This window comes from Bos grunniens, chromosome 14, assembly GCF_055505025.1.
Source record: "Bos grunniens cultivar Pamir isolate PY7600 chromosome 14, Bosgru_T2T1.0, whole genome shotgun sequence".
Lineage (NCBI taxonomy): Eukaryota > Metazoa > Chordata > Mammalia > Artiodactyla > Bovidae > Bos > Bos grunniens.
The window spans coordinates 82,892,723-82,920,321 of NC_141178.1; the positions used below are offsets into that span (position 1 = coordinate 82,892,723).

Consider the following 27,599-nt stretch of genomic DNA (forward strand, 5'->3'; position numbering starts at 1 on the left):
GTGGCAGGCCGCAACTCTGCCGAGGAGGAGGCCCCGCCAGGGCACAGGTGACCTTGGGCACAAGAACCCACCCACTGGCAGCCACACTTCCCGGGCCTCCCGGCCACTCAGCTCCCCCACCCCCAGGCCACATTCGGGGGCCTCCCAGGCACCTGGCGAGGGTCAGACAGGCCTTCAGGGAGGCAGCCCCCGAGCAGGCTCCACACCGGCCCTCAGCTAACACGTGTCTTGGCCGCACCTCCGCACTGGGCTGCTGAGAGCTAGAGCAGCTGCAGCCACTGAGCATGGCCAGGGCTGCGGGGCCGGCAACGCAGGCACCTGGCAGGGCTCCTGGGTGGCGACCCAGCCTCCACACCAGGCCCCCAGCCTCCCCACCGGGCCTGGACCACTGTCACAGGGACACGGAGCTTGAGGCAGGCAGCGGCCGAGAGGAGCTGGCGGCCAGGCTGGGTGGGCCTGTCCCAGCAGCCTTGCTGTGCACCCAACCCAAGTGTGGACGCCACCACCTGCCCATGCAGCAGCCCCGCCGGTCCCGAGCTGAAGGGGAGGCACAGCCCAGGCCCTGCTGCTGACCGGGCCGTCCTCCGCTTGAGGGCCTGGACACTTAGCTGAAACCAAGGCGGCAGCTGCCTTGGGGGCGCACCTAGCCACCTCCCCCCTCAGGACCTCTGCCCCTTAAGCCTGGCGCTCATTTCTGATCAGTGACCTCATCACAGCCTGGCACACTCAGCACTCAGTACTGGCCCAGCTGGATCCACACCTGGGCTCCCGTGGCCCCAGGAGCCAGGAGGAGAGGCCCGTTGGCGCCTCCTGACAAAGGTCACGCAGCCCCAGCAGAGGCGGGGCCAGGCCTGGGCTGCCGAGGCAGCCGGACGCCGACTGCAGGAGGGGGAGGCAGGAGCAGGAATCAATAAATCTGAACCTCATTCATGATGATCTGGGGCTCTTATTAAGTAAATTAATTTAAGTTAATTTAGCTCGATCATGACTCCCGATCACAGTGATTTAGTGAGGGGGAAATTGCATTAGGAAAGGCCATGCTCACCAGATAGGAGAACGGAAGAAAATTAGACCCACTTAGCACTGTGAATTAATATGGAAATAGCAGGTGTAAATTTAACCTTATCGAGAGAGTGAAAATTATCTTCATAAATTTGTAGAAATAGCCCCCAAGATGCTTATAAATCTATTTAAAACAAAAATATTACAAAAAGTGCAGTAAAATTAATTTAAAATATACTTCCAGCTATCGCCTCCAGAAAAGTCAGCAGCAGGGCCAAGTTTCGTGTGGCCTAGCGGGAGGGAGGAGGGTGGTGGGCACTGCTGACCGCCTGGGCAGGCTGACCTCTTGGCACACCTACCCCGGGCCAGGAGGTCCTCAGCTCCTCTCCCACGGCCACTCAGCTTGCACACGCCCTCAGCCAGAGGCCGCCCGGAGCCAGGCCATAGCCCTCGAGAGCAGGAGGCCCCTGGGGCTGGCAGGTGGAGCGGGCTGCAGCCTCGCCTCCCGCCCCTGACGATCGCCATAGGACAGAGAGCTGGCCCAGCCTCTCTCACTAGAAGCTTCTCCCTGAGGGACACCCAGTGTGGTGTGGCCTCAACGGTCCAGGCCATAGCTGCTCCCAGAGCAGCTCCAGCAGCTTGCTGATAACAGGACAGGAAGCGTGAGTCTGCACAAGTGTGTGGCACACACGGGTTGGCTACATGACTTGTGCAGAAATTGCTGGGTAAAAAAATTAGCGCATTCCCCTGTCAACAACTACAGACCAAGCACTTGCGGCGGTGCGCTCAGGCCCTGAGGCCCTCTGGCCTGCCCCGCCCTCTGGAGCCCACCAGGCGCAGGCCTCTTACCTGGACAGGGAGAGCCGCCGCGCCCGCCAGGAGGGCAGGGCTGGGGGGCCGGGGGTGGTGCTAAGAGGCGAGGTCGGAGTCTTCTTGATGATGCGGTAGCGCGTCCTGATCACTTTGCTGGTGGGAGGGGGCCGCTGGCCATGCAGGCTGGAGGCTGCAGGGAGACCCAGACACAGGGGTCAGGGGAGGCGGGGGAGCTGCCCACTGCTCCATCAGCCCTGCCCACATCCGCCCCGCTCTGGGGAGCCCAGCAGCTCCTGCAGCCAGAGCCGGCGGCAGGGCAGGCCCAACTCCCGTGGGCACTGAGGAGGGGCCGCAGGTGGGCCGCGGAGGCTGGGGTACAAGGCATTCACCTCCCTCTCTGGCCACCCTCACCCGCCCCCTGCATCCATGCAGATTTATGTCCTTAATCACTTCCGTTTCTATAACATTCTGCAGAGTGATATACACCATAGCTTTCCTCCTTGCTGAAGGTTTCATGCAATTAACAGGGATCTGTTTTGCCCCAGTTCCCTCAACTTGATAGCCAGCAATTTCTCCATGGCTTCAAGGAACGCATCTAATTGCCCGCCTTTCGTTAACGCATAGCTCTAACTGCCCAGATAATTAAAGCTAACACAGCGCTCCCGCCCCTCGTGGCCCAGCTAGCACCCAGGCCCTCAGGCCAGGCTGCTCAGGCCCAGGCTCCCAAGGGCGCCTCTCCTGGGGCCCACTTCCACATGCCTGCCCGCAGCCCAGGGCTCTGCCGAGAAGGGGGCCACAACCACCACCCCTGCAGCGGGCAGCTTCTGGGCAGCACAGCCAGGGGGGATGGACACACAGGGGGTGGCCAGGAAAATGCACTGGTCTCACCACCAGAAATCCGGCACAAGGAAGGGCAAGGATCAGCTACCCTTCAGCTGAAGGCTGCCTGGGCCCGGCATGGCCCAGGAGAGGGGGCGGCCCCACAGGGCCCCACGTGCCTTGCTGCTTTACGCCAGTCCCGGCGGTGCCCAGCCACCCCACTGTCCAGCGGCACAAACCAGTGCGTCCTGACCCGAACCTGCTCCCCTGGGCCAAGGACACATCTTCCCAGCACCTGCAAACCCCACAGGAAGCAGTTACTGCTCTGAAAATGGTGACGGTAACACTACCTAAAAACCATCTCTCAGAACTGGGAACACAACAGCCCACCAAGCCACAGCCAGGCCCTCCCCTGTCAGCAATCAGCACCTCGGCCTGGACCTCCTCTCCAGGCCCACCCGGCCCGGCAGGTGGTGGGGTGAGGGCTTGCCCGGGGGCAGTCAGGACCAGCCCACCCAGCGAAGTGACCGCACCTGCATGGCCACTGTGCCTCCCTGTCCAGATGCTGGAAGGGCCCCGCCTTCCCACGTGAGACGGCCAGGACGCGGCTCGGACGGATTCCAGGCCCTCCTAGCAGCCTCCACAACAGAGGAAAGTGCAGGTTCCAAGCACCCAGCCGGGTCAGGTTAGGTGTGGGCCCCAAGGCCCAGGGAATACTGAGAGCGGGGGACGCCTCTGCTCCCCGGACTGATGGCAGGGACCCACAACCACTGCCCACCAAGGGGGTCCACAGAAGTCGGGGCAAGGCTGGGCCAGCACCCCACCCCACCTGTCTCCATCTGTCTGTCTCCTCGCAAGGGCGGAAGCTCAGGAGGGGTCACAAGAGAACGAGGGGAGCTCAGCAAAAGTACAGGCTCACCTGGGGGCCCGGTCCTGGAAAGTGACTGAGCGGGCGGGTCTGCAGCCTCGGGCAGCCCCACACCACACACAGCCCAGCATAACCTGGGCATCAATAAATAAATGTTTGTTGAATTGAATTTTCAAGGTCTTACAAGCAAGGAGAGACCAACGAAAATCAATAATAGCTTGTTCCAACTATGAGCTCAGGAACATGAGAATTCCTCTAAGTTATCACCAAGCCCCACGCTGACCTCATGGCCTCCAAACCCACCCCAGCTCCCTGCTTACAGAGACTCTGCACCTGGACAGACCCCTGCCTGTTCCCTCCAGCGGGGCCGCCCACTCTCTGCCCCATTCTGACCCCCACAGCAGCCACCACCCACCAGCCGGGGCTGTGACACACACCGCAGAACCCAGGGGTGCCCTGCTCTGTGGCCCGGGGCATGGCTGTGTGGGGTGGGAAGGGGCACTGGGCAGTGAGCAGGCCCCCGCCCCAGCCTGGCTGCTTCCATCCCACGCCCCGCCCCCTCACCCAGATGCACGCCCCCTTCTCCCATCCCCTCCCTGCTCCACCAGGCGCCACCTCCTTCAGGAAGCCCCCAGTCCCCAAAGCCCAAGGGACTGGACTCCACATTCTGCAAAGTGCCTCTTGAGACACAGCCTCTGGGCCTGGCCCTAACTCCCCCCTACAAAGAGCACTGATATTCACATCTCTTCACAATGCAGCCCTACTGTGAGAGCAACTTCATCACCAATTTACTGCATTTTCCTTATTGGTGCCCCGTTACCACTTCCAAAAATACACAAACTAATAAAGTAGACCCTCCCTCTTAGACTCATTGTCACTCTCCAGACATCTCCCCTGTCACACCTCCGCCCTCCAGATCTAAGAGGCAGGGGGAGAGTGAGCACAGAGCACGGCCTGGCCCTGCAGACCCTTCCGCTCTCCCATGGGCAGCACAGGACCCCCACAGTGTGCTGCGGCCCCCTGCCTGGCCTTGAAGATCCCCCTGCTCTTCCATAGGCAGCATGCCCAGCCCCCACAGTGTGCTGTGGCCCCTGGCCTGGCCCTGCAGATCCTCCCGCTCTCCCATGGGCAGCATGGGACCCCCACAGTGTGCTGCGGCCCCTGCCTGGCCCTGCAGATCCTCCCACTCTCTCACGGGCAGCATGGGCCTAGGGGTGGACGCGCCCCAGAGAGGACCGTCCAGGGCGCCCCTGTCCAGGGCACGAGCTCAGCAAGGTGGACAGACAGGTGGCGTGCCACCCTCGTCCTAGGGGTGGTAGGACTGGGGGCTCCTAAGACCGCACATGGCACACGGGGGCCAGAAGCTGGGGTGGGAGGCCCGGTAGCCCTGAAGCCTGTGTGCAGGCGGAGCGGCGGGTGTGGTCTCCAGGAGGCAGCACGCTCCTCACGCGGGCAGGGCCGCCTGAGCCCAGCCCAGCACAGCCCTGCCAAGCAGCAGGCTCTCCCCTTCCTCCTGGCTGGCTGAGGTCTGTGTAGATAATCATGTTATTTAGATACGATGTTGGTTTAATTCCTTTCATTACAGACTCCCAGGGCTGTAATTTTTTTCTCCGCATGATGTATTCCCCGTGGCACATTTCACTCAAATCAAACCCTTCGCGCCTTTATTGCCAACGACGCCCGGGCGCCGCGTTATCAGGCCCACACACACAGCCCTCTCCGCCCCGCTGTGCAGAGGTCACTTCTAATGACTAATCGATCTCATTAGCTTCCCTAATTAAAAACTTTACTACCGCAGTGGAAGACAAACTACAAAAAAACTGCTGGCATCATATCTGAATGGGTATGAGCCCATCCATCAGCTGGGCTCTGGCCCTGCGCACCCAGCTCGCGGCTGGGGTGGCGGGGGGTTGCTGCCAGGGAGGCCAGCCGCGGGGCCCGGCCGTCTGGGAGCGTGGGAGCACCAGCCCTCACGGTGGCCGTCCGGCAGCACCGTCTGCAGCAGCCCGGCCTCTGGCTGACCCCAGCCCCCACCCCACCTCAACGAGCACCACAGACAGCAGAGCCACTGGACGGAGGGCAGGCCCTCGCTCTGTCGCTGCGGACTAGGGTTGAGAGGGAGTTCAGGTTTTTATGGAACTTCAAAGGGCGAGAACTAGGAGGAAACGAGCTGATTTCACGACTGTTTAACGACTGAAGAGGAGCTGGAACCGGAGCTCCTCTGAGTAGAGGCTGCCTGGGGCTGCTGACGGGAGCAGGAGGCGACGGGAGGAGCCCCCGACAGCCCACTGGCCAGTCAGCTCCGGACATCCCGACGAGGCAGGGTGGGCGCCGTCAGGAAAGGCGGGGCGGGGGCGGCAAGGCTGATCTGGGACCTTGAGGAGCGTGGACTAGAGGCCTGTCCCCAGACTCGCCCTGACTGGGCCGTGGACCCTGCGGCCCATCGTGCACAAGCTTCCAGGTCCACACGGGCACTGGGGCCTCTGGAGTGGGCAGACTGAGCAACAGGCCGAGGAGGAGACCCGAGACAGCAGACAATCACGCTGGGCTTCCCATGCGCTCCAAGGGTACCACCCCGCCCCTGAGGCCAGCAGAGCGAGGGGACAGCTCAGCGCCACCGGGGAAGGCCGAGCCTGGGAGCACGGCTGCCTCCAGCCCTCCCGCCCGGCGGGGTGCAGAACAGGACAGCTGGGCCACAGCCACCGCCTGGCGGCCAGCCGGGGGATTCGCCAGAACCAGACGCACGAGGAGCCTGGGCAGGGCACAGCCTGAGGACCGAGAACTCCATCCGCCTGTCAGGCACCCCAGAAACCAAGCTCTGCTCCTGAAGGGGGCCCCAGGCCCCACCAGCGAACAGAGTGGGTGGGGTCAGTCGAGCGCCTGGCCTCCCAGGGTCTTGCAGCGTGGCCGCTGGGAAGCGAGCGGGCGGGCTGTGGGGTGAGCCTCCTGCCAGCCTGGGTGTCCCGTGCCAAGTCCTGTGACTCAAAGCCCCCACCGTCACCGAACCTGCTCTTCCTCAGCAGCTGCCCCGACACTTCCTCACACCCCCAACTCCGCGTTAAGACAGACGAGAGGCCACGTCACAGCTCAGGCTTTCAGGAGCCCCGGGAGCTGTCCTCCACTACCAGTAATGTGGGTCCCACTGGCTGGTCGCCTCACCAGCAGCCTGCACTGCACCCCGCTCCCCAAGGCTGCTCGAGGCCCCCACATCGGGGGATGTCTCCACCTGACTGGGGCCGCGGGCAGCAACAACCGAAGCAGCTTCCGAGCACCCAAACCCACTCCTCCTGGGTTCTGAGATCTGAAAGAAAGAGTTTTCAAGCCCACAGTTCCCAAGAGGGATCCCCCATGATGCCTCTTCCTAGGGTGCCCCCCAGACCACCCCCAGCCTCCACGAGAATAGGCCCCTCCAGCTAACTACCTGCTTAGGAATCACAAGGCAGGGAGCTCAGGGATTGCGCCCACAATGACACCGCTGGCCAGGGGGCTCTAGACAGAGGGGATGGCATGGCCATGGCCCCTGGGACAGTGGGAAGCAGGGAGGGCTGCAGGCAGGCAGAGAGTTGGGCCCGCCCTGTGCTGCCTCAAGGCTGGTGGAAGGCTCACACCTAGTCAGCAGAAAAGAGGCCGCCAGACTGCCAACGACGGGCCTGTCGTCTCTGTACACCACCTTGTCTGAACATCAGCCTGTCTGAGCTGTTCTGTTGGTGACGCCTATGGTCCTGGAGACGGTGAAACCACAACAGCATCAGGAGGACTGAGGAGGGGCGCACAGTCCCCAAGGGCCACCAGGAGAAGCTCCACCGCCTGCAGAAAGCAGGGGGACGGCTGCGTGCCCAGAAGTGCTCCCAGAGGGGTGCTCCCAGCAGATGCCCGGGGCAGGGCAGCTCCCACACTGGCCCCACGCACCCTGCGGAAGGGCTGGGACCTAAAGCAGAGCTGGCGAGATGCTGCCTGCAGAGGCGGATGGAAGCAGGCGTCATGGCAGGAGGCTGGGCCCCTCACCCCGCCCAGACAGCAGTTCTCAGGGGAAGACCCAGGGAAGGCTGGCCCTGGCCAGCTCAGGGGGTGCCTTGTCAAGAGAAGTGCGGACCCTCTTCCCTCCACCCCCTCCACAGAGGATCCACAGTGCCCACCGTGCAGCAGAGCCGCCAGGTACGTCAGCCCTAAGGACGAGGGAAGGAAAGGGAAGGAAAATAACCGGCCCATTGCCCCGCAGGAAGGGACCCAGGCTGGGCCCGTCTGGCACCAGGCCCAGGGGCCTCTGCGTAGGAGTCTCTCAGGATGGACAAAAGAGGAGCTCAACTCTCTGACATCAGCCTAGAAGACACACGGCTCCAACCCATAAAGACAGCCAGAAACACACTGCAACCTGCCCCTGCACCACACCTCCCCGGCACCCCAGATCTCCACCTCGCCCTGCAGGCTCCCTGCGCCCCCAGACCTGTGTCTCACTCCTCCCCGGGAGAGCGCTCACGTGGCGCCACCCTGGGCCCACTGCACTCAGTGCCCTGCAGCCAGCGGCCGCAGCCGGTCCCAGCCCAGAACCTGCAGGTGCAGGGTGTGTGTGGTGACCGGGCCTGGCCCTCCTGCACCCACCACAGGACAGGAAAGGCCTCAGGACAAACCGCGACGGCGAGGGCCTTCTCCTGGAGGAGGCAGACGCCCCGCCCCCGCGCTCGCTCAGTGGGAGCTGCCAGGGACCGCAGCCCCCAGCGCTCTAACAAGCTTCAAACGAGGGATGACGGGGATCGCAAAGTATGAATTTTTATGAGTCTAATAAATCACTCCACTTTTCCTGTGCCTGATGGCTGCCGGCACTTCAAACGGACAAGCCCTGCCACAGTCAGCGGCTTGGCCGCGTCCCCACAGGCGGCCACACTGGGGCGGGGCGGGAGGTGGGGACGGGGCCGCCGAGGCCCCTCCTGGCTCCCATGGCACCCAGCTCTGCCCCCAGGGCCAGCCCTCCTGCAGGCCCCAGGAACGGCTCGGGCAGCCTGCGGAGAGGCTTTGCCAGACTCTGACATGCAGAGGACCCACCCCTGCCTTCCAGACCAGAGTCCGCACAGGACCCTGGGGAGAGGGGTGGATGCGTGGACACGTGGTCGCTCACACACGCGTTTGCTCACACGCAGGCACAGGGGGCCCTGGGGAGAGGGGTGGACGCGTGGACACGTGCTCGCTCACACACGTGCTCACTCACACGCAGGCCGCGGGCACACGTCAGCAAGGGGGAGGGACGCCTGCCTGTGAGAGGGGAGAGGCGGGCCTGGGTCTTGCCCTGAGAGGCTTCCTGTCTTCTGCTCCAGGGACCAGCCTTGGCGAACAGCTACCATCACCAAGTCACAGCGACAGCCTGACTGGGCCGCACGTCACCTGGCGGCTGTCGGCACCAGAGGAGCGTGGGCAGCGGGGAGGTGACAGACAGCCCTGTCGCCGCCCGGCCCTGCGCGCCGCCGTCTCACGTTACCTGGTGTTTAATGACGACACCGTCAGCCAGAGACGCACAGCACCAGGACTGTCAGGGCCCTATTAGAGGGAAGATTGAGACCCTACTCTTCTCAAACTCACTCAAGCAACACAAGCCGCCAGTTCCTGTAATTATCGTGCACGAGCCATCGATCGCACGACGACACCGCCCCGTCTGTGTGAAATGGGGGTAGTCTGCTCCCTGACAGTCGCTGTACATTACAGGTGGTGGGTCTCCCACCCCTTTAGGTGTCACTCTAAAGGATGGAGGAGGGGAAGGGAGCACCTCCTAGCCCCCGCCCCACCTGCAGGCCCTGGGCACAGGGGACAGGGAGCCCGAGCACATCCCAGGGAGGCGTGCCCCAGAAGGCGGAAGAGACAGCATGGCGTGTGGCTGGGGATCCGGGGCAGGGGCAAACTCAGGGAGCAGGGCCCACAGGTGCAAGAGACGGCCACACCCCAAAGCCGGGAGCCCCAAGCAAAGGCAGGGAAGGCGGGATCCAGGCCAGGCAGACAGCCCACCCTCCCTCCACTCCCCCAGAGACAGGGCCAGGCCCGAGCGGGCGGAGGGCAGGGTTCAGACATGGCTGGGCTCCCCCCAGTGGAGACCAGGCGGCCCCCGCCCGGGCTGAACCAGGCTGTGCTGGGCTGACACGCCTGCGTGCGGAGGTCCAAGGCCTGACTGCCCAGGGGACCAGGGGCTGGCCAACACCTGGCCCCACACTGGGTCTGTGAGCACATGGTCTCCATCCTCACAGGACGGTGGTCCTTTCTCACGCCTGTGTCCGTCCATTTGGGAGCTTGGCCCAGGCAAGCCAGGAGGACAGGGAGATGGCCTGGGGGGGAATCCGCCCCCTACCAGGCTGAGACCCCAGAAGGCCAGAGCCCTAGGGAGCAACAGGGGCTCCCAGGTCCACCAAAGGAGTGGAGGGGCCTTGTCCACACCCCACTGACAGCACCAGGGCCCCCAACAAGCCAGGTCAGCTGAGGGGACAAAGCCGATCCTGGGAGGTGACGGCCCACCCTACCTTGGCAGTTTCTGCTGAGGTTTCTGGTGGCAGGAAAGTGCCCACCAGTCCCAGGTGGACAGAGGCCCACATTCCAAGCGTGAGCGATGGGGGAAGCAGTGCAGAACACGCCTGCCCTCCCCACGGGGCTGGCCCAGACACTAACCGCAGCGCCACGGGACAGGCGCCAATCAATGTGTCCGCCTCCACCCTCCTCACCCTCAAGACCCCATCCTCACCCACGGCGGGGGGGGGGTGCCCAGCAGACACGGGGTGTGCCCCTAGATATGTGACACACACTGGGCTTCAGTCGTCCCCAGGAACCCCAGTCCCACTACATGACCCAGAGCCGGTGGCCCGCGCAAGGACAGTGCTCCTCCTGGCCACAGCCTGGCCCCTCGGGCGCCCAGCCCAGCTTCCTCAGAGTTGGGGCCAGAGACAGACACTTCTGAGAGAGCCTGGAAATAACCTCGCTATAAAAAGCAGTGACCACGGAGAGAAAACCACATGTGCCCTCACAAGTGCCAGGCTACCCGGATTCTCCTGGCCACTCACCTGTCCTATGCGGTGGCCAGAGGGGCAGAGCTGCAGCCCAGGGGCAGCGAGCAGGCCTGAGGGCACCTGGGTGCAGAGCAGATCTGGCCTCACTCAGCCCTGGAGCCAGCCTGCCCGGCCGAGAGGCTGGAGGCGGGTCGCCGTGGCGGAGGCGGGAAGGCAGCAGAGCCGCTGGGGCTCACGGGCCAGAGGAGGCCCGCCGCCATGTGCCGCCCTGCCAACCGTGGAGGCAGTGGGAGGGTACCACAGGCTGGCCAAGAAGGGGACCAGAGGCCCCCCACCCTCAGCTCTCAGCCCTCAGGGAGGAGCCTGGGCCTGGGCCCCTGCAGGGTCCTCCGGCCCAGCAGCCCTGCTCAGGGACAGCTCCCAGGCTCCACCCGCAGAAAGCAGGCTGCTGGGGCCAGGGTAAGGCTGGGGGCGGCTGTAGCTCCACACACCTCTGAAGACAGGGCCTTGGGCCTCTGTGGCTGGCAAGGGGAGAGGAGGGGTGAGAGGGGGCCAGCCAGGCAGAGGCCTTCCAATCTCAGAGTGGTGGGCACCCCAGGCCAGTCTGCCTGAGGCTGATGGACTCTCCAGAATAGGGCGCCACCTGACGTGAGGCTCAGCCCTGCTGTCTGGAGCCCAGAGAAACTCGGCAGATGAAGAGAGGAGGCAAAGGTGCCGGGAGGGAGGGAAGGCTGCCCCTCACTGCTGACGCCCAGGTCACAGCGCCCGCCAGCATCACACTCTGCAGGGGCACTCGGGGTGCCCGAGTTCAGGAGGGCAGGTCCTGAGGGCGAGCCTGCCCCCACTCCAACATTCCAGACTCCACACGGGTGCAGATGAGCAGAGACGGGAACACGTGGTGCTGGTGACTCGCTGCACAGCGTGGCTTCAGCAAGGCTCACCCCAGACATGCTGGGAGCCGTGGGCCCCGCCTGCTCCTCCCCACCCTCCCGCCGTCCTCCCCAGACTCCATGGCAGTGCCGGGGCCGGGAGTTTGGGTCTGCTTGCAGGGCCAGGGTCTGCCTTCCGTCTCCTGCACACGGTGAGGTACGCTGTCTCTCCCTCGACACCGCAGGCCCTACTGCCCACCCCACAGACCTCCGCCGCCAGCAACGATCAGGACCAGGCAGCTGAGCCGCTGCTGGTGTGCAGGGAGCAAGCGGCTCTGAAGGCACCCGCACCGCGGGATGGCCGGACAGACGGGCTCAGCCGCACCGCCCCGAGCACGCACTGCCTCACAGGACACCCCCTGCTGGGTGGCGAGGCCATTTGCTGCCAGCCACCAAGGCCTACCCTTGCCCAGCACTTGGAGCAGTGGCCACTGTCACACCCAGCGCCATGGAGAGTATGCTCCGTACAGGCCGCCGCCGATGCGCAAAGGCAGTCAGGAGGACAGCGGCCAGAGCCCGGGGGTCTGCACAGCCTGGGGCACACCGTGAGGAGAAAACAGCTCCGAACTGGCTCAGAAAGTGCCGCGCTCCGGGGGAGGACAGCAAGCAACCCGCAAGTGCGGGGGGCTGCGCCCTGCCCCAGGCCCACGGCACCCAGAGGCCCTGTCTGGACCTCCAGAGGCCCTGCTGGACGTGCGGCTCTCCAGGGAAGAGCGGTTGGGGCCAGGCTGATGGCCCAGGTCCTGGGCCCCCAGACTCTCAGACTCTCCTCAGCCAGGCGGGCAGGAGCACCAGGAGGAGCACCATGCCCCCAGGCCCCCGTCACCCAAAACCAACGCAGGGGAAGGGAGTGAGCATACCACAAACCAGAGCCGGCCCAGCCCCACCCCGTGGACGCCCGGGAGCACGCTGGCTCCCTCAGCGCACCTGGGGGGGCCCCCGTACAGCTGCAGCAGGTGAGGACAGGCCCCCAGAGACTCTGGCCCAGAACCCCCGGGGCCTGTCCGAGCACAGTACCTGAGGGTCAGCTGCCGGGGGGCACAGGAGGTGGGAGGACAGCGGCTCACTCCCACGCATGCAACCCCACAGGAGGGACCTGCCACCGCCCAGAGCTGGACCCTGTCCTGACACCGCCAGGACCGCCAGTGGCGGGACTGCAGACTCCTGAGGACTGCTGGGCGCGAGATGCCAGGGGCCAGGCCTGGGAGAAGACACGGAGGCAGAGCAACAAGCACCTGCGCGTCTCACGGTCAGAACTGATGGGGTTGCAGTCGTTGTGCGCAATTACAGACTTTCTTTGCAAATCCCGTCAATTCTATGCGTTAGGACCAAACCTATGAACCGGAAGGACTCCCGGGAACACTGAGGGGCCCGGGCCACACAGGTGATGCTCAAGTGGCACCGGAGGGCCCCGAGGACACTGGCGCCCACCCAGGGTCACGTGGTCTGCGCAGACGCTCCGAAAGCGGAAAAGGCACAGTCCCCCTGCAGAGGAATACCGGGCCCCGCCTTCCCAGGACAGCTGAGGCCTCAGCCCGTGTCCCTCCAGCGGGAGAGTAACCCGTGGGACGCCAGAGCGTGGGAAGCAGAGGGTCTCAGCTCAGACCCGGGGGAGGCCTGCGCTTGGGGCCTGTCCTGAGCGGGCTCCATTTGTGCTGATACGGCCCCACGAGGGCACAGGGCTGGGGTGGGTAGCAGCAGCACAGTCCTGGGGGCTCCAAGCAAGCACACCAGCGCCCACCGCCCGCCAGCTCTGGGGCGGCAGTGCCTCCTGCCCAGGACCCCTTCCGCCACCCCACGGGAAGAGACAGGGCCTCGGGCACACAGAGCTGGGGTCCGCGTGGCACCAGGTCCTGCTCCTCCCCACATGAGCTACAGGAGCAAGCTGCCCAGAAGCCTGAGCCCCACTGGCCCAGCCCCCAGGCCCTGTGGAGCAGAGACCCCCACCCTCCCCTGGTAAGTGCCAGCAGAGGCCTCGCCACACTTGGGCGGCCCAGAGGAGTGTGTGCTGAGGCGCTCAGCTCTCAGCCAGACCAAAACTGATGAAAACCATCAAGCGGCGATTCACCTAAGCATGATAAATAAAACGCAAGGGAAGCACACTGTCATACACCTGCTGAAAACCAGAGATGGAGAAAGCTCTGCAGCCAGAGGGCGACAGCAGACCCCGCAGGAGAGCAGGGCCAGCCGGCAACAGCCAGGTCTCCCCCTGGAGCCCCACAGGCTCCCACGCAAAATCGCTCTCCAGAGAGGAAGACTTCAGATAACCGTCCACGGAGAGCAACAGCCCCCAGCACATCTGCAACATCACAGGAAATCTTAAGAGGTGTTTCTCCGCGGAAGGCAAGGAAGGAGTGAAAAGAAATGGGAGAATAAATACGTAGCTGAATCTGGGTCAAGGATGACCATATACGACGTTTTTTACGGTCTAAAACACATGGAGAATTAAAATCACGGTAGTTCCAGCATGTCTGATGGAAGAGAAGAAAAAAGGGGGAGGGTGCTCTAAGCTTCTTTATGCTGTCCAGGGAAGGGTCAGACTGCAATTTCCAAGACCTGGTAACAGACTCAAAAACGTACAATGTTACTGAAAGAAAAATAAAAGGAGATACAATAAGCTAACGGAGAAAAGAATGGAATTTAAACATACATCCAAAAGAAGAAAAAAACGAAAAGAAATACATAACAGGTACAACAAAGAAAAAGCACCTAGTAAGACTGGATTTAAACCCAAATACACCCAAACTGCGGTTTATTGTGACAGATGAAATCTTTTCTTACAAAACAATTTCAGGCTGCACTTTTTTAAAAGGAACTATTTGCTGGATACAAAAAAAAAAAAAAAAAAAATCTAACCATAATACAAAACAGCTTTTTTTGGATTATTTACTTATAAAAGTAAACATGTTTGCATACATCATGCACCAACATTTGCAGGGTATGTATGTGTGTGTGTTAGTTGCTTAGTCGTGTCTGACTCTGCAACCCCATAGACCGTAGCCCACCAGGCCCCTCCATCCATGGGATTCTCCAGGGAAGAACACTGGAGTGGGTTGCCATCTCCCTCTCCAAAAGGAACTATAGAAAGAAAGAAAGTGAAGTCGCTCAGTCGTGTCCAACTCTTTGAGACCCCATGGACTGTAGTCTACCAGGCTCCTCCATCCATGGAGTTTTCCAGGCAAGAGTTCTGGAGTGGGGTGCCATTTCTTTCTCCATGTATGTATGTACACTAGTGTATACGTACACATTTTGCGACATTAACTAAAAGAAAACCGGCCTACATATACCTACTTTAGAGAAAGCAGACTTTAAGGCAAAAAGCTGGAGATTAAAAAAAAAACAAACATATTTCATAACAGTAAAGATTCATTCCAGCACGGAGATGTAACAATTCTAAGTGCTTTGCACACAGTAAAATAACCTTAAAATAAATACTAACACAAAAGCGACAACTGAGAACACGAGCACACTCACAGGCACAGTGCAAACTCCGCACTCTCTCAGACACTGGAAAAACACAAGTCTTCCCTGCCCCTCAAAGTTGGGAAGTTTACCACAGGTTTGAACAACACCATGAATACAACTCTCCTTACAGCCCTGAACTCACCAAGTGGAGTCATTCTTTCTAAGCACACACAAGAGCTTTACCAAAGTGGACCCTAAACCCCCCCAGTGAAGGTGGGGAGTGGTCATTTTACAAAGAACCTCAAAAGCCTCAGAGATTTAGAAATGAAGCAATCCCTTCTGAATAACCCTGGATCAAAGAAAAATTACAACAAAAATTAGAAAAAGTTTTAGAGGAACACAAAAATAGTTAACTTGCAGACCCTAAGGCTATGCTCAGGGGGAAGTTTATAACCTTACATCTGCATATTTCAGAAAAGAGAGGCTGAAGGCAAATGTCCAGCCATCTGACCCTGGTGTGCTGCGTCCAAGCTCAGCGCACTGGCCCGTCCGGGTAGCTCTGACAGCAGTCCCCGCCCAGGCTTCTGCCTCCACTGCTGGCACTGTCAGAGCCGGCCAGGGACACCTCCAGCCAGGCCCACCGTCAAGGCAGCAAGAGAGGCAGCGTGGCCTCATGGCCCGGCACCTGCTCCCTGCCTTCGCAGCACAGCGTGGAGGCAGCAGCCTGGGTCAGATTCAACCAGGCCCCACCCCTCCTGGCACCCTTCCCCGTGAAAACACACGGGGTCACGAGAGTCAGGAACAGCGCTCCCCAGGAAAGGCGTCTGCCACGGTCTACCTGAGACACCATCTGGGCCCAAGCTCAGCTCCCCAGCCCACTGCCCCCAGCTCCACACTGAGAGGGGCAGGAGAGCAGCTCCAGCCCAGAGCCTGGCTCTGAGTCTCAGAGGGAGGGTCCATTGCATCACTGCCGGTGCTGCACAGGGCCCGGCCAGGGTGTGCAGGGGGGTCTGGGGGTGTTGTGTGGAGGAGTCCGGGGCAGGCTCCTGGACTGGGAGCCGTGGTGGTCTCTCCTGCTCCTCCCACTAAAGCTGGACTCAGGGCAGGACTACTCCAAGCTCGGCGACTATCCCTTTCCTGAGGCCGGCTCCACAAGGTCCACCCTGGGGACACCCCCACCACGGCCTGGGGGGGTCTCCCTCCCCCTCACGCCTGGCCCTGGCAGGAAAGAAATCTGCCCAGAGGGCTCAGGCTGACGCGGCCCTGCTTCCCAGGTAGCTCCCAGCACCAATCCCTGACTGGGTCCCTGAGCCACAGCCAGGTGGGGCCGCCCCAGCACACCATCCGCATTCGTCAAGACGCCTGGGGATCCTGCCCACAAGCCGCCAGGGCCGCAGCCGCAAGGGAACACCGCCCCTCCTTCCCAGGCAGGAGCAGATCCCCGGGCTTCAGCTGGAGTCATGGCTGCGCCCCGGCTCCTGGAGCTCACAGCACCCAGGGAGGCCAGCGCCTGCCAAGCAGCACACGGCACTGCGTGCACCTGCACGCGCTCCACGCCAGCTCTGCCCAAATAATTAACTAGCGCCGCCAAGGCAGATATAAACCGGAAGCCTCCGACTCGCCTGACAGTTTACGCAAGGCTCAGGATTGCTGCGACTGCCTTCCACAGGGCCCGCTTCAGCGTTTTCCTTTTCCCTTAGGGAAGCAGAGCTCTGGATGGAACTGCTCTCGCGCCCTTTGCAGTGTCTGCGGCAGTAAAACTGACAACCCGTCTGCACCCCAGTGGGAAAGGCTGGATCGCAGATTACTCTAAGGTGGGAAAATCCAGCAGCCAGCCAGTCTAGCATCCACCAAACCTGCCCTCAGCACCTGACCGCCCCGTCCCCTCAACCGGCACAGAAATGCCCAGGATGCGGGGACAGAGCAAGGCCCGGTCAGCACCAGCCTGGAGGCTCAGGGCCGGGGCTTTCTGCGCCTCGAGGAGGCCCCAGGACCAGGGCGCAGGCCAGCACGGGGACGCCTCAGGAGGCCCTCAGGCCTGTGTGCCCTCTGTGCCATGGCAAGCCTGCCTCCTGGCCCTCCCAAAGCGCCGCCAGAGGGCACTAGTGATGAAAACGCTACTGACGAGCGTGAAGGCCCAGGGCAGGCTTCACTCTGCCCCTCTGACCACAGACCGCGGCCCGGAGGCCAGTGAGGCCAGGCACAGGGCTGTCCGGCGCCAAGCAGCGGGTTCCGGGCTGCCTCCGAGAGCCATGCTGCGGGGCCACTACCTGGCTCACTGCCTGCCCCTGCCCGCTGGGCACACCTGGTCAGAGGCAGGGGGTGGGGGTGGGGCGGGGCCCTGTCGGGAGGGGTGCGGGCCTGGTGAGACGGGAGGGGCAGGGAGGGGGCAGGGAGGGTGTGGAGAGGGGCAGCGCAGGCAGAGTGGTCAGAGCAGGGCTGCTGCACACCTAGAACTTTGGGGCCACGGAGGAGGTTAAGTGAGGATGGCTTTGAGCACACAGCGGGCGGGCGGAGGGCTCCCTGTAGGTGTCCACCCCAAGTCCCTGAGCTGGTGCTGCTCAAGGAGAGCCCTGCAGAGGGCCCTCAACAAACTGAGCCCCAAGGGCTGGTTTTGGCACCCAGGCAGCTGAGGGCCTGCTTTGACCTCCACTGGCACAGGAGGGCACCCCAGGGACCTGGGAACAGCCCCAAGGTGGGCCCTTCAAGCCCAAATGATGGAACAGCAGGGGAGGCAGCCCCAGGATGTCCCCTCAGTCTGCCCGCAGAGGGTCCATCAGGGGGCTGTGCGCCTCAGGGACCCCTGGTCCGCACAGGCCCCTGTTCTGGGCTGGGGGAGGGCAGAAACAGTCACCGGGGCCTTGGTGAGGAGCCCAGGAACGGCAGGGAAGGGCAGCCGGGGCAGGGGCCCATGGGGGGCTTACATGGGAGAGACTCCCTGACAGCTTCCTGGACAAACTCGGACACAGGGATTGGGGCTGCAAGGTGAAGACTGGGCAAGGCCCCCCCACCCTGCCTTCTCTGCTGGTGACCGAGGATGCGTGCCCGCCCCACTGCACTCACAAACAGGTGACGGCAGACCTTCCAGACCATGTGGCTGGCACAGCAGACTGAGGGATGTGTGGGGAGCACCCGCCACGAGCCTGGCAAGCTCTCGGCCAGAGGCAGGCGCTGCGTGAGGCCAGCAGGCCTGAGGGAAGGCCCCGCGGCCCTCAGACCCACACCTGGCTCCCCCCAGGAAACCTGGGCCCTTCCCATCAAACATGGCCTGCGTGCACAGCCCCACCACATCCGGGGCTCCGGCAGCAGGGCTCTGGACAGGCGGGCGAGCGGTGGGGGCTATGGCCATGTGCCCCCTGTCCTGGGCAGGTGAGGCAGAGGAGGCCCCGCCCCAGCAAGCCCCAGGAGATGAGGACGCCACTGCCCATGCAGTCGCCTGAGGCTTTTCCTTGGCCCAAGAAGCAAACACTTGCTGCTCCCAGGAAGCCCCCTTGCAGGACAGGGCAGGAAGCCAGCCTGGAGCCAAGTGGCAAGCGCAGTGCGGGCTCCCGTGGCGCCCACTGCACCCTTTCTGCACACAAGGAGTCAGGGTCCTCGGTACACATGGAGCCTGTCACCTCAGGGCACCTGAGTCACAGTGCTGGGCCCAGTGTGGTGGGGAGGGGAACCCCAGAGCGGGCCCTGAAGCCCCAGGTGCTGGAGAGCGCCCGGCCTCAACACACTCCCTAGAAGCTCTCTACTTAAGGTTCTCTTCTCTGCAGCCTTCTCTGGGGTCTGTCTGCCCTGAGGCAATCAACTGAGGTCTCTGGCAACCAAGGTGCAGGTACTCCCCAGGGAGCACGGGGGGGGGGGGGGGGGTGTCACATGGTGACCCCAGGGACCACCTGCCCCTCCCCCAGCCAGAGTTGGACTTTAGGCCCAGGGACTAGGGGGAGGGTCAGGGGGAGGGTTGGAGGGCTTGGCCAGGAGCCAGGAAAGCAGGGGAGAGGCAGGGAAGGGAAAGAAAGTAAGAGGCGGAGTCAGGCTGAACCTCCAGCTCAGTCCCCAGGCGCAGTGTCCATGCGCCTGCTGAACAATGCAGTTTTGAATTCAATTAAAGCGATTATCTGTTGTGCCAAATAAATTGTGTACAGCATACATCCTGCGGCACTTTACACCTCCAGGCTCATTATTCCCTAACTGTTTCCTCCTGTTTATGCGCTCTCAAATTAAATTGCTGATAATATGCGCCAAAATAAAAAATGAGCGCACCTTGTCCCAAGAAAATTGATTCTCCCTTTTCCTGAGCCGGCGATTGCCAGGTTTTATATACTCTGTTCCTGGTGATCATTAGTAATTCAATTTTCTTTTTATTAGCCCTCTTATCTGCTGAGCAATATAGTGGCAGAGCTGACCTCTTTCGCACGGGTAAATGTTTAAAATCTTTTCCCTGATTAATTTTGCCAGTTAAGAAAAAGAGGAGAAATGGCCCGGCTCTTAGCCATCACAATGAATAAAGCTTAATGTTGATTGTGATGGAATTTCTAATGCCAGGGAAATTGATTGAACGCGGCAATTACACTGCAATAGTAACTCAAGGGAGATGGGATCGCTTTCTTCTGGCCGCAGCCTTTTGGTTATTTAAAACAATCCAATTTGCAAGGATAATTATGTATTAGTGTTTTATCTGCCACTTGAAATGAACAGGGGAGTTTCGATACTGGCCCAGCATTAGCAGGTTATTGCTGCAAATTACTTGATATCTGCTTTCTTTCACATAAAGAGAAAATTAGGCAATCAATTACCAGAAAAAGGTGGACGAGGAATAAGAAGGGTGAGAGCGCCCTCTTCTGGCCGCCGGGCTGCACAGCAGGCCTGGAGGGGACCCCATGGCTCTCCCTCCCCCTCTTCAGCCCACAGCCGGGCAGGCACAGGCTGAGAGAGGAGGGCTGCACCTGGCACTAAGGTCTGTGTGGGGAAACAGAGCAGAGAAGCCGCAGACAAGCAGACGAAGGGGCCGCCCCTGTGGCGATATAGACACATGGACACACACAGCTGCTCAGGCCCGCCAATGGGGCCAGGAGGGGCTCACCTGTGCACCCCAAGTACCCACAACATTAGATAAAAGCCCAAGTCCCGCACAGAGCTGAAAGGGAGGGAGCCGGGAGGGGTGGGGAGCCGGGGAAATGCTGCCCCTCAGCCCTGCCCCCACCCCTACCTTCACCCCTGCCCAGTCTCTACACAAGCCTCTCCCATGAGCTCCCTGCCATCAAGTCTCGGGGAAAGGACCCCTGCCCTGGGCCTGGAGGTCAATCCTCTCCCACAGGCACACCCTAGCTCCTGCCCCTCCGGCCCCAGTCACTCCTCAGGCCCGGACACGGCCGCCTTGTGTCCCCAAGCATGCTCCCATAGGACCCTTGAGCCTCCACCGTCCCTCAGCGGCTTCCGAACCGGACCCCCTTTCCTTACTGTGGCACGGCGCCCCTTCCCACCCTCCAGGCCCACCTGCCTCTGGCCTGAGCCTCTCCCGCCCTCTGGGATGCTGCGCAGGACAGGTCTCCACTCCAGGACTTGCTGAGCTCAGCCCTACAGCTCCTACGCAACGCAACCGCAACCTCGCCTGCACAGGTGTGTCCCCTCCCTCTCGCCTCTCCTCACACAGGTAGGTTCAGGGCTCAGAGGGAGCTCCTCAGAGACGCCCCAGACTGCCTGCCTGGCTAAAGCTGCCCCCCACCCCCTGTAGCTCTTGAGACACCACCGCGGATTTCCTTTTCTGCAGAGTGCTTCTGCCGCCTGAAGGCAAATTTTTCGACCTATTTACAAGCACCCAAGGAGCTTTCTGCATTCACCATCCACCGACACGCCCCGGCCTGGGCACATTCGGACCACGGGAACCAGCGCACAGCCCAGCACAGAGGTGTGGTACATGGAAGGCTGAGGGGTGGAGGACACGTGGGGGGAGGAAGAGTGGCCGAGCCAGCAGAAGCCTTCTCCAAGCCCCCCAAGAGGAGCCTCTTCCCAGCTCCCCCTCCATGTCCCCTGCAGAGCATGGTCACCGCATGTCTACAAGCTGATCTGTCCGCCTCTGAGTGGGGACAGCACAAGGCGCAGGGGTCCGCACCCCACACCCTGTGGTGCCCACGGCCTTGCTCCCCCCTCCCTCGGAGCAGCAGAGCACCCTGCCAGCAGGAACAGCCTCCACTGTCCCCAGCCTGCACCCGTCTGCCTGAGGCCTAAAACGGGACCACGCGGTTCCCAAGTGCAGGTACAACTCCAGGGAAGACACATGCCACCTCCCCCTTGTGGCCTGGCACCAGATCCGTGGCCCTGTCAACCCCTCACCCTGTTCACCCTGCAACAGGGTGAGCATCCTATAGCGTCTCCAGCCCACGGCCCTGGGACACTACCCACAGGCCCCTGTCCTGCTCTCTAGCTCCCCGGCAGCCCCTTGGCCCATGGCGGCTACAGCACGGCCGCAGCCAGGCTGTTCCCAGGCCTGGGGCAGTCCTCACCCTGACCCCCAAGCCACCAGAGCCCTCCAGCTTGGAGCAGGGAGAGTGGGCCCCCAGGACTCTACATGGACAGTCCACAGTGCTAACCTCCCCGCCATCTGGAGAGCGCTCCCAGTCCACGGCACAGAATGACCTCTTTGACCGCATGGTGCTCCTTCCACAGGGTCCCAGGACACAGGATGGCAACTGTCTGCCTTGGGCCCGTCGGCCCGCAGCCCAGGCTCCATGGGGCAGGGGCAGCACAGGGCTGGCAGGGACACAGTCGAGGCCAGCGTTGGTCCTTGCATCAGGACCCAGCATTCTGGGCAGCAGAAAGACCGCCAAGAGGCCCAGGGCCCTGTCTGCCGCGACCGTGCCACCCTCAACGCCTGCCCAGCAGCCGCTCCACACACACACTGGCTTCCACGGGAGCCCAGCACCCGGCAGACACCCACCAGCTCCCTCAAGGGCTCTGCTGGCAGGAGCACAGCGCCCCTGCTTGGACACCCCCCCCAACCCCCTCCTGCCATGTCCATCATTCAAGACCCTCTGAAACACCACCTCCATGCGGGACCCCTCCTGGACACCGCACTCCCTGCTAGCAGGAGGGAACACCCCTGCCTCAGGGTTCCGGGACCCCCAGCTCCAGGGCAGCCCGCCTCCCACTCCCGGCCCTGAGCACCACCCCCTTGCAGCGCCTTACCTGTGGGGGCAGCTCCGCCTGCAGCTTCTCTGCTGACAGAGACAACATTGTGACCAAGAGCACCGGATAGGGACCGTGCAGCCCCGCAGATGCCCAGCCTCCAGAAAGCACCCCGATCCCTCTCCCGGCTGCCCCAAGAGCCCCCAGCTGGCCTCAGGCTCCCGGTGGGCTCCCCAGCCCCTGCCAGCCTCTTAAAACACGAGGCTTCTCCACTTGTTCTCTCCAGTCAGTCCCGCAGCCAAGGCCCAACCCCCAACCCATTCCCCTGGCAGCCCCCAGGGGCTGCTGACAGGCTCCCTCTGCTGCCACCAGGGTGAAATCCATGCTTGCCGGAACCCAGGGACATGCAGCCAAAGGAGACTGGGTGGGAGGGAGGCTGGAGCCCTCTCCGCCCAGCACGGGCCTCCGCCCGGGCCCCCAGGGCCCACGCTCTCTGGCCGGCTCTGTGCAGGTGCTGCATGCCGTCCCGGACCCCAGCTGGGCCCTGAGCACTAAGGCAGCACAGTCCCTGGAACACAAGCCCTGGCAGCAGCGCCCAGGACCAGATCCCTGGTGTGTCCGTGGGGAAGCCACGGCTGCTCCAAGGAGACACCCAGGACCAGCCCCCCCGGAGCACTGCCATCGCCACAGTGGGGGGTGCCAGGGACTCACTGAGAGAGCAGAGAGACCCCTCCCAGGCCCGCTCAGGCCTTGAGAGGAGGCAGCAGCCCACAGGGAGGGCAGCGAGGACAGGAGGGAGGGGCCCTGGACGGCACCAGCCAGGCCACCACCCCCTTCAGGGCTGTCTGCCTGCCGCCCTCTCATCCCCTTCCCACCTCTGCCAAGAAGACGCGGCCGTGCAGGCATGGAGGGATGTCCTGAAGAGGCCGCACGTGCCTGTCTGGCAGCCTCTCCATGGCCCCGAGCGCAGCGCACAGCACCGCAGCCCAGGCTGCCCACTGCCCGCCAGGCCGAACAGCTCTTGGGCCAGGGCCTGACAGTACAAGGTGGATGGAGACCGTGGGTCCCAGCGGGGAACAGAGCCAGCGCAGGCCCAGGGAACCCTTCCCAGCGTACCTTCCTTGGAGGGGACGTAGGCGCGGCCAGGAGGCAGGCAGCACGGCCGGGGCTTGGTGACCGGCATCAGCCCCTTGTTGGGTGTCTTCTTCGTAACGGGGCTGCTCTTTCCCCGGAGGGCCTGCTTTCGCCGCAGGCTGAACTGACTCTTAGCCGTGGCAGCAGGTGGGGGGCTGCTCTTCTTGTCCGCAGGAAGGCTGCAGAGATAGAGCAGGTAGCTCTAGCAGGTACCCTCCCCGCCTCGCCCACCCAGATCCCAGAACCAAGAGACCAGCCCTGGCAGGCAGCCAAGCCCCAGTGGGGTCTGGCCCCCCCACTTCGCTTTCCCTCCTGATCCACCTCAGCGGCTCCCTGCCCATCCATCCCCCCACCCTACCCCACCCGGCTCCCAGCCGCAGCCCTGGAGGACCCCAGAGCCAGGGCAGGTGGAGGGCGGAGGAGCACAGCCCTTGACCCCCACCAGGTATTTCCACGACCATCTTCTGCACCTCCTCGGCCAGATGAGATGAGCCCCCACGTGGAACTGGGGGAGAGCAGAGGAGGCAGGCGTCGTCCCAAGGAGGGGCCGCCACCAGCCCCATGGCTCCCCTCCCCAAACTCGCTGACACAGAGGCCGCTAGAGACAAAAGGCCAAGGAGGAGAGCATGGAGCTCAGCAGCCCAGACGGCGCCTGTCCGGGGAGCAGGGCCCCAGGGCAAGGTCAGCGGTGGGAAGGGCCTGAGTGGGACTCCCTGACAGATGGCATGTGTCGCCACGCCTGATGACAGAGGCATCTGGCAGCTTCCACAATTAAGTCCCTGACCCTGAAGCCCTGGGCCACAGTGCCATCTTCCAGTCTCCTCTGGACCCAAGTGGGTAGAGGGCAGGGAAGCTGACATGCCTTCAGCGAGGGAGGAAGTCCCTGTCACCTGGCTACCTTTCTCCTGCAAAGACCCTGCCCCTGGCCTGGGCACAAAGCTGTCCATCCACCATCCCGCAGGCCCAGAATGGAAGCCACCCCAGCAGCCTCTGGTCTCTCGCCAACAAGGGAAAGGGAGGGCTTGCTGGCGCCACCTCCACCCGTCCCCTCCCCATTAACTGAAAGGACAGCGGTAACTGCGGCCTCATTCCTGCCAGACATGCTGATGCACCACAGGCAAAGCTCCGTCCTCAGGCCCCATTAGGGGCGACGCTTCCTCCCTGCCTCCCACACCCCTGCCCAGACAAGACCCAGGGAGGGGCAGGGGCCCGCACCTGGCACTGCCCCGCCTCCGGATGATCTTGGTGCGGCTCTTCACTTTGTAAGCGGAGAGCGGAGTCTCACTGAAGACAGGCTGCAAGCTGCTGGGTTCCACTGCCCGTCTGTCCGCTGGGGGGGACCTAGACGGGATGGGGGAGAGCTGGGAGGCACGGTCCTTGCTGCCAACCTCTGAGTGCCAACGGAAGGAGGAGGCCGAGGAGGCCGAGGGGCTGGAGGCCTTCCACTTGTACTTGCTGGGGGAGGCCCCAGGCACGGCAGGCACGGCAGACACGGCAGGCCTCCTGGGCTCGGCATCTGGGTCGGCTTTGAGCTGAGGCTTCTCTGTTCGTTCCGCTGCAGCAAAGGGGGCCTTGCACACGTTCTCCGCCACCGCCCTGGGACTGAGGGCCCGCCGAGAGGCCCGAGGACTCTTTGCCGAGGCAGCCACCCACTTGTAGTTGTTTTTCTGAAACTTGTTGGTTCGACAGGACACCAGCACCGAGGGCTCCCTGGTCTGCCTGGGTCCAACAGCAGGTCTAGCTGGGCCTACCACCAGGCTAGAGGCAGCGGATGGGCCTGAGAGGCCAGTGTTCGCGCTCCCGTCCCCACGGAGCTGTGTAACAGAGCTGGCCACAGAGTGCGAGCCCGCCTTCCGGCCTAGGGCCATGCCGCCTCGCTGGGGCAGGCTGGAGGGCAGGAAGCGGGCCCTGACCGTCCGCCGGGGCTCCAAGGGGTTCTCACTCACGCTGCTCACTGACTTCACCACCCGGGGCTTGCCAGCCTCCTTCTGGCAAACCAGAAGGGGGTCCTCCGCACTGCAGCCCCCCTTGGCTCTTCCTTGCCTCGAGGGCTGCCGCTGTGCACCAGAGGACTCACCCTCACCTTCCTGAGGCCTGTGGTCATTCCAGGGGGGGTCCTCGTATTCTTCCAAGGAGGTCCGCAGGACCCCCGCAGTGCTGGCCGAGCCCGGCTTGGATGGTGGTTTGATCTTGATGACCATGTTCTGGTCTGGATTGAGCTGCACCTGCCTCTCCAGGATGTACTCCTGCGGTTCAGGACCCTGGCTGCTCCCAGCCCTGAGCGGCGGCTGCGCGGCACCATCACCGGGCGGGTCCGAGGAGCCCAAGGGCCGATTCACGAGGGAGTATTTCTTGCGCCACGCAGGCCCATGGTTCAGGGAGAAGCCCCTCCGGCTCGGACGAGGGTAGCGAGCACTGAAGGTCCTGCTGCTGTTGTAAGTGGGCGGCTGCCACTGGGAAGTGGTGGAGGTGCCCAGGGCGGCGGAGGTGCCTGGGGCAGAGGCACTGCCGTGGAGGCTTTTGTAGTCATCAATCAGACCTGAGGAGGCAGGAGCACAGACTCTGTCAACCGAAGGGTGAGGAAAATCAGGGAGAAACCCCTGGAGGAGCATCAGCTGACCAGACACCCTGTAGACCCCACTGGATCCTGCCAAGTCCCAGTACAGGAGGGGCAGCCCCAGGGCCTGAGAACCACTGACAGTCAGCCTAAATCCCCTAGGCCGATCTTTCCCATGAGCCTCTTCCCATCGATCCTACTTCAATCCTATTTCTGGCTGCTTATCCTTAAAATGCACTCCTGTGACATAATATCCCCTGTTCAGCAGGGATATTATGCTGGGTTCCCAATCCTCTGAGGCGAAGTGTCACCCAGCACGAAGAGACCAGCAGGGCCCATGCTGCAGCACCTCAAGAGACACACGGAAGGCCTCCGGCTAGCCCACAGACACAAAGGGGCAGGGCTGCACCTTCAGGACCTCCCTGCCTGGCACACACAACAGCGAGTGTAAGACAACTGACGCCCCGGGTACTCCACACGTGACAAGAATGTCACATCATCCTCCCACAAGAAGAGAAGAGGCCTAACATTTGGAGTTTCAGTGCAGGAGACCACCAGGTGAAGCCCCTGGACAGCATGGCTGTGCAGGCAGACACAGGCCTCAGCTGGAACCACCCAAGCTGTCACAACTCAGCCAACAAGCCCTCCAGTTACAGCACTCCCCCACCATATGTCCCACCTCCAGGCCCAAAGAGAGTCATGTCCAGACCTGGTGACACCTCAGGGCAGGTATGATGGAGGGCCAGAAGTGGCTGGTAGATGGGCTCAGCCCAACTGAACTCTTGCCAATAATACACACTTCCCAAGTTCTTAGATCTTCTCTTTGTGGGAATAACCTTTAAAATGATTTAAAAAAAAAAAATACAGCACGCCATCTCTCATGACTCAGTAGTAAAGAATCCATCTGCCAATGCAGGAGACACAAGAGATGCAGGTTCAATCCTTGGGTCCAGAAGACCCCCTGGAGAAGGAAACGGCAGCCCATTTCCTTCAAAGCGCTGGCAGACTGCAGTCCACATGTGCTCAGTCGCCTCAGTGACCATAGCCCGCCAAGCTCCTCTGTCCATGGGGCTCTCCAGGCAAGAATACTGGAGTGGGTTGCCATGCCCTCCTCCAAGGGATCTTCCCTATTCAGGGATCGAACCTGCGTCTCCTGTGCCTTCTGCACCGCAGGCGGGTTCTTCACCGCCAGAGGGATGGGTCAGCCCCGGGCTATAGTCACTGAGGTCGCAAAAGAGTCAGACACGACTTAACGATTGAACAACAACATGCCGTCTGAGGTCTAAAAATGGAAAAGTTTGGAAAAACCTGAAGACCGGGGATTCTGGGCCAGGAATATCAAGGAGAATGTGACTGTAAGGAGGGACAAAGGCATCAGAACCGGGCGTCCGGGGAAGAAATACACACCCCTGGCCCCCGAGCAAGGGAGCGCGCCGGGGGGGCCGAGGCCGCGCACGCCCGCGGCGGCGGGGAGGGTCGCTTCCCGCCGGTTACTAAGCGACCCGCCCCGCCGCCAGCTGCCGCAGCACCGGTAACGCCCGCACCCGCCGCGGAAACCCGAGCTGGGATGAGCTGGGCCGGCTGGGAACGCCCCTTCAGGGTCCCCAGGACCCGGCCCGACCCCACCCACCTCCCCACCGACCGGACCCCCGCCTCCGACCCGTGGGCGGGAGCGGCCCCCTTCGGGGAGGCGGGCAGGGGACCGCTGTGAAGCGAGGGGGAGGAAGGGGACGCGCGACCCGGGCCCGGAGCGACCCACCCTGCAGGAGGCGGATCTGCCGCCGTAATTGCTCCTTTTCCTCCATCTCCGGAGTCCGCGATGCCCGGCCAGGCCCCCGCGACGTCATCGCCGGGCGACCGTTTTACTGCGGGCGGGGCGGAGCGCTGGGAGGCACCGCGACTGCGCACTGCGGCTGGGCCCAGGCATCCGCCGGCCGGAAATGGGGCCTCGGGAGTCGTGCGCCCCCGCCCTGGCTGCGCCT

General features: G+C 62.5%; 1 protein-coding gene across 3 annotated transcripts in view; it reads right to left on the reverse strand.

The window, feature by feature from the left end:
- ZC3H3 (zinc finger CCCH-type containing 3) overlaps positions 1-27,599 on the reverse strand; it is a 63,368-nt gene extending 35,769 nt beyond the window's left edge. For 2 of the 3 annotated variants that reach the window (XM_086337612.1, XM_086337613.1), the window contains exons 1-4: positions 27,377-27,599; positions 24,276-25,599; positions 23,043-23,239; positions 1,852-2,005 (exon numbers count right to left, since the gene is read on the reverse strand). In XM_086337612.1, the coding sequence (XP_086193738.1) occupies positions 1,852-2,005; positions 23,043-23,239; positions 24,276-25,599; positions 27,377-27,464 (1,763 nt within the window). In that variant the 5' untranslated portion in view covers positions 27,465-27,599. Of the gene's footprint in view, positions 1-1,851; positions 2,006-23,042; positions 23,240-24,275; positions 25,600-27,372 lie in introns of all 3 variants that reach the window. The other variant, XM_086337614.1, reaches the window with a different exon arrangement.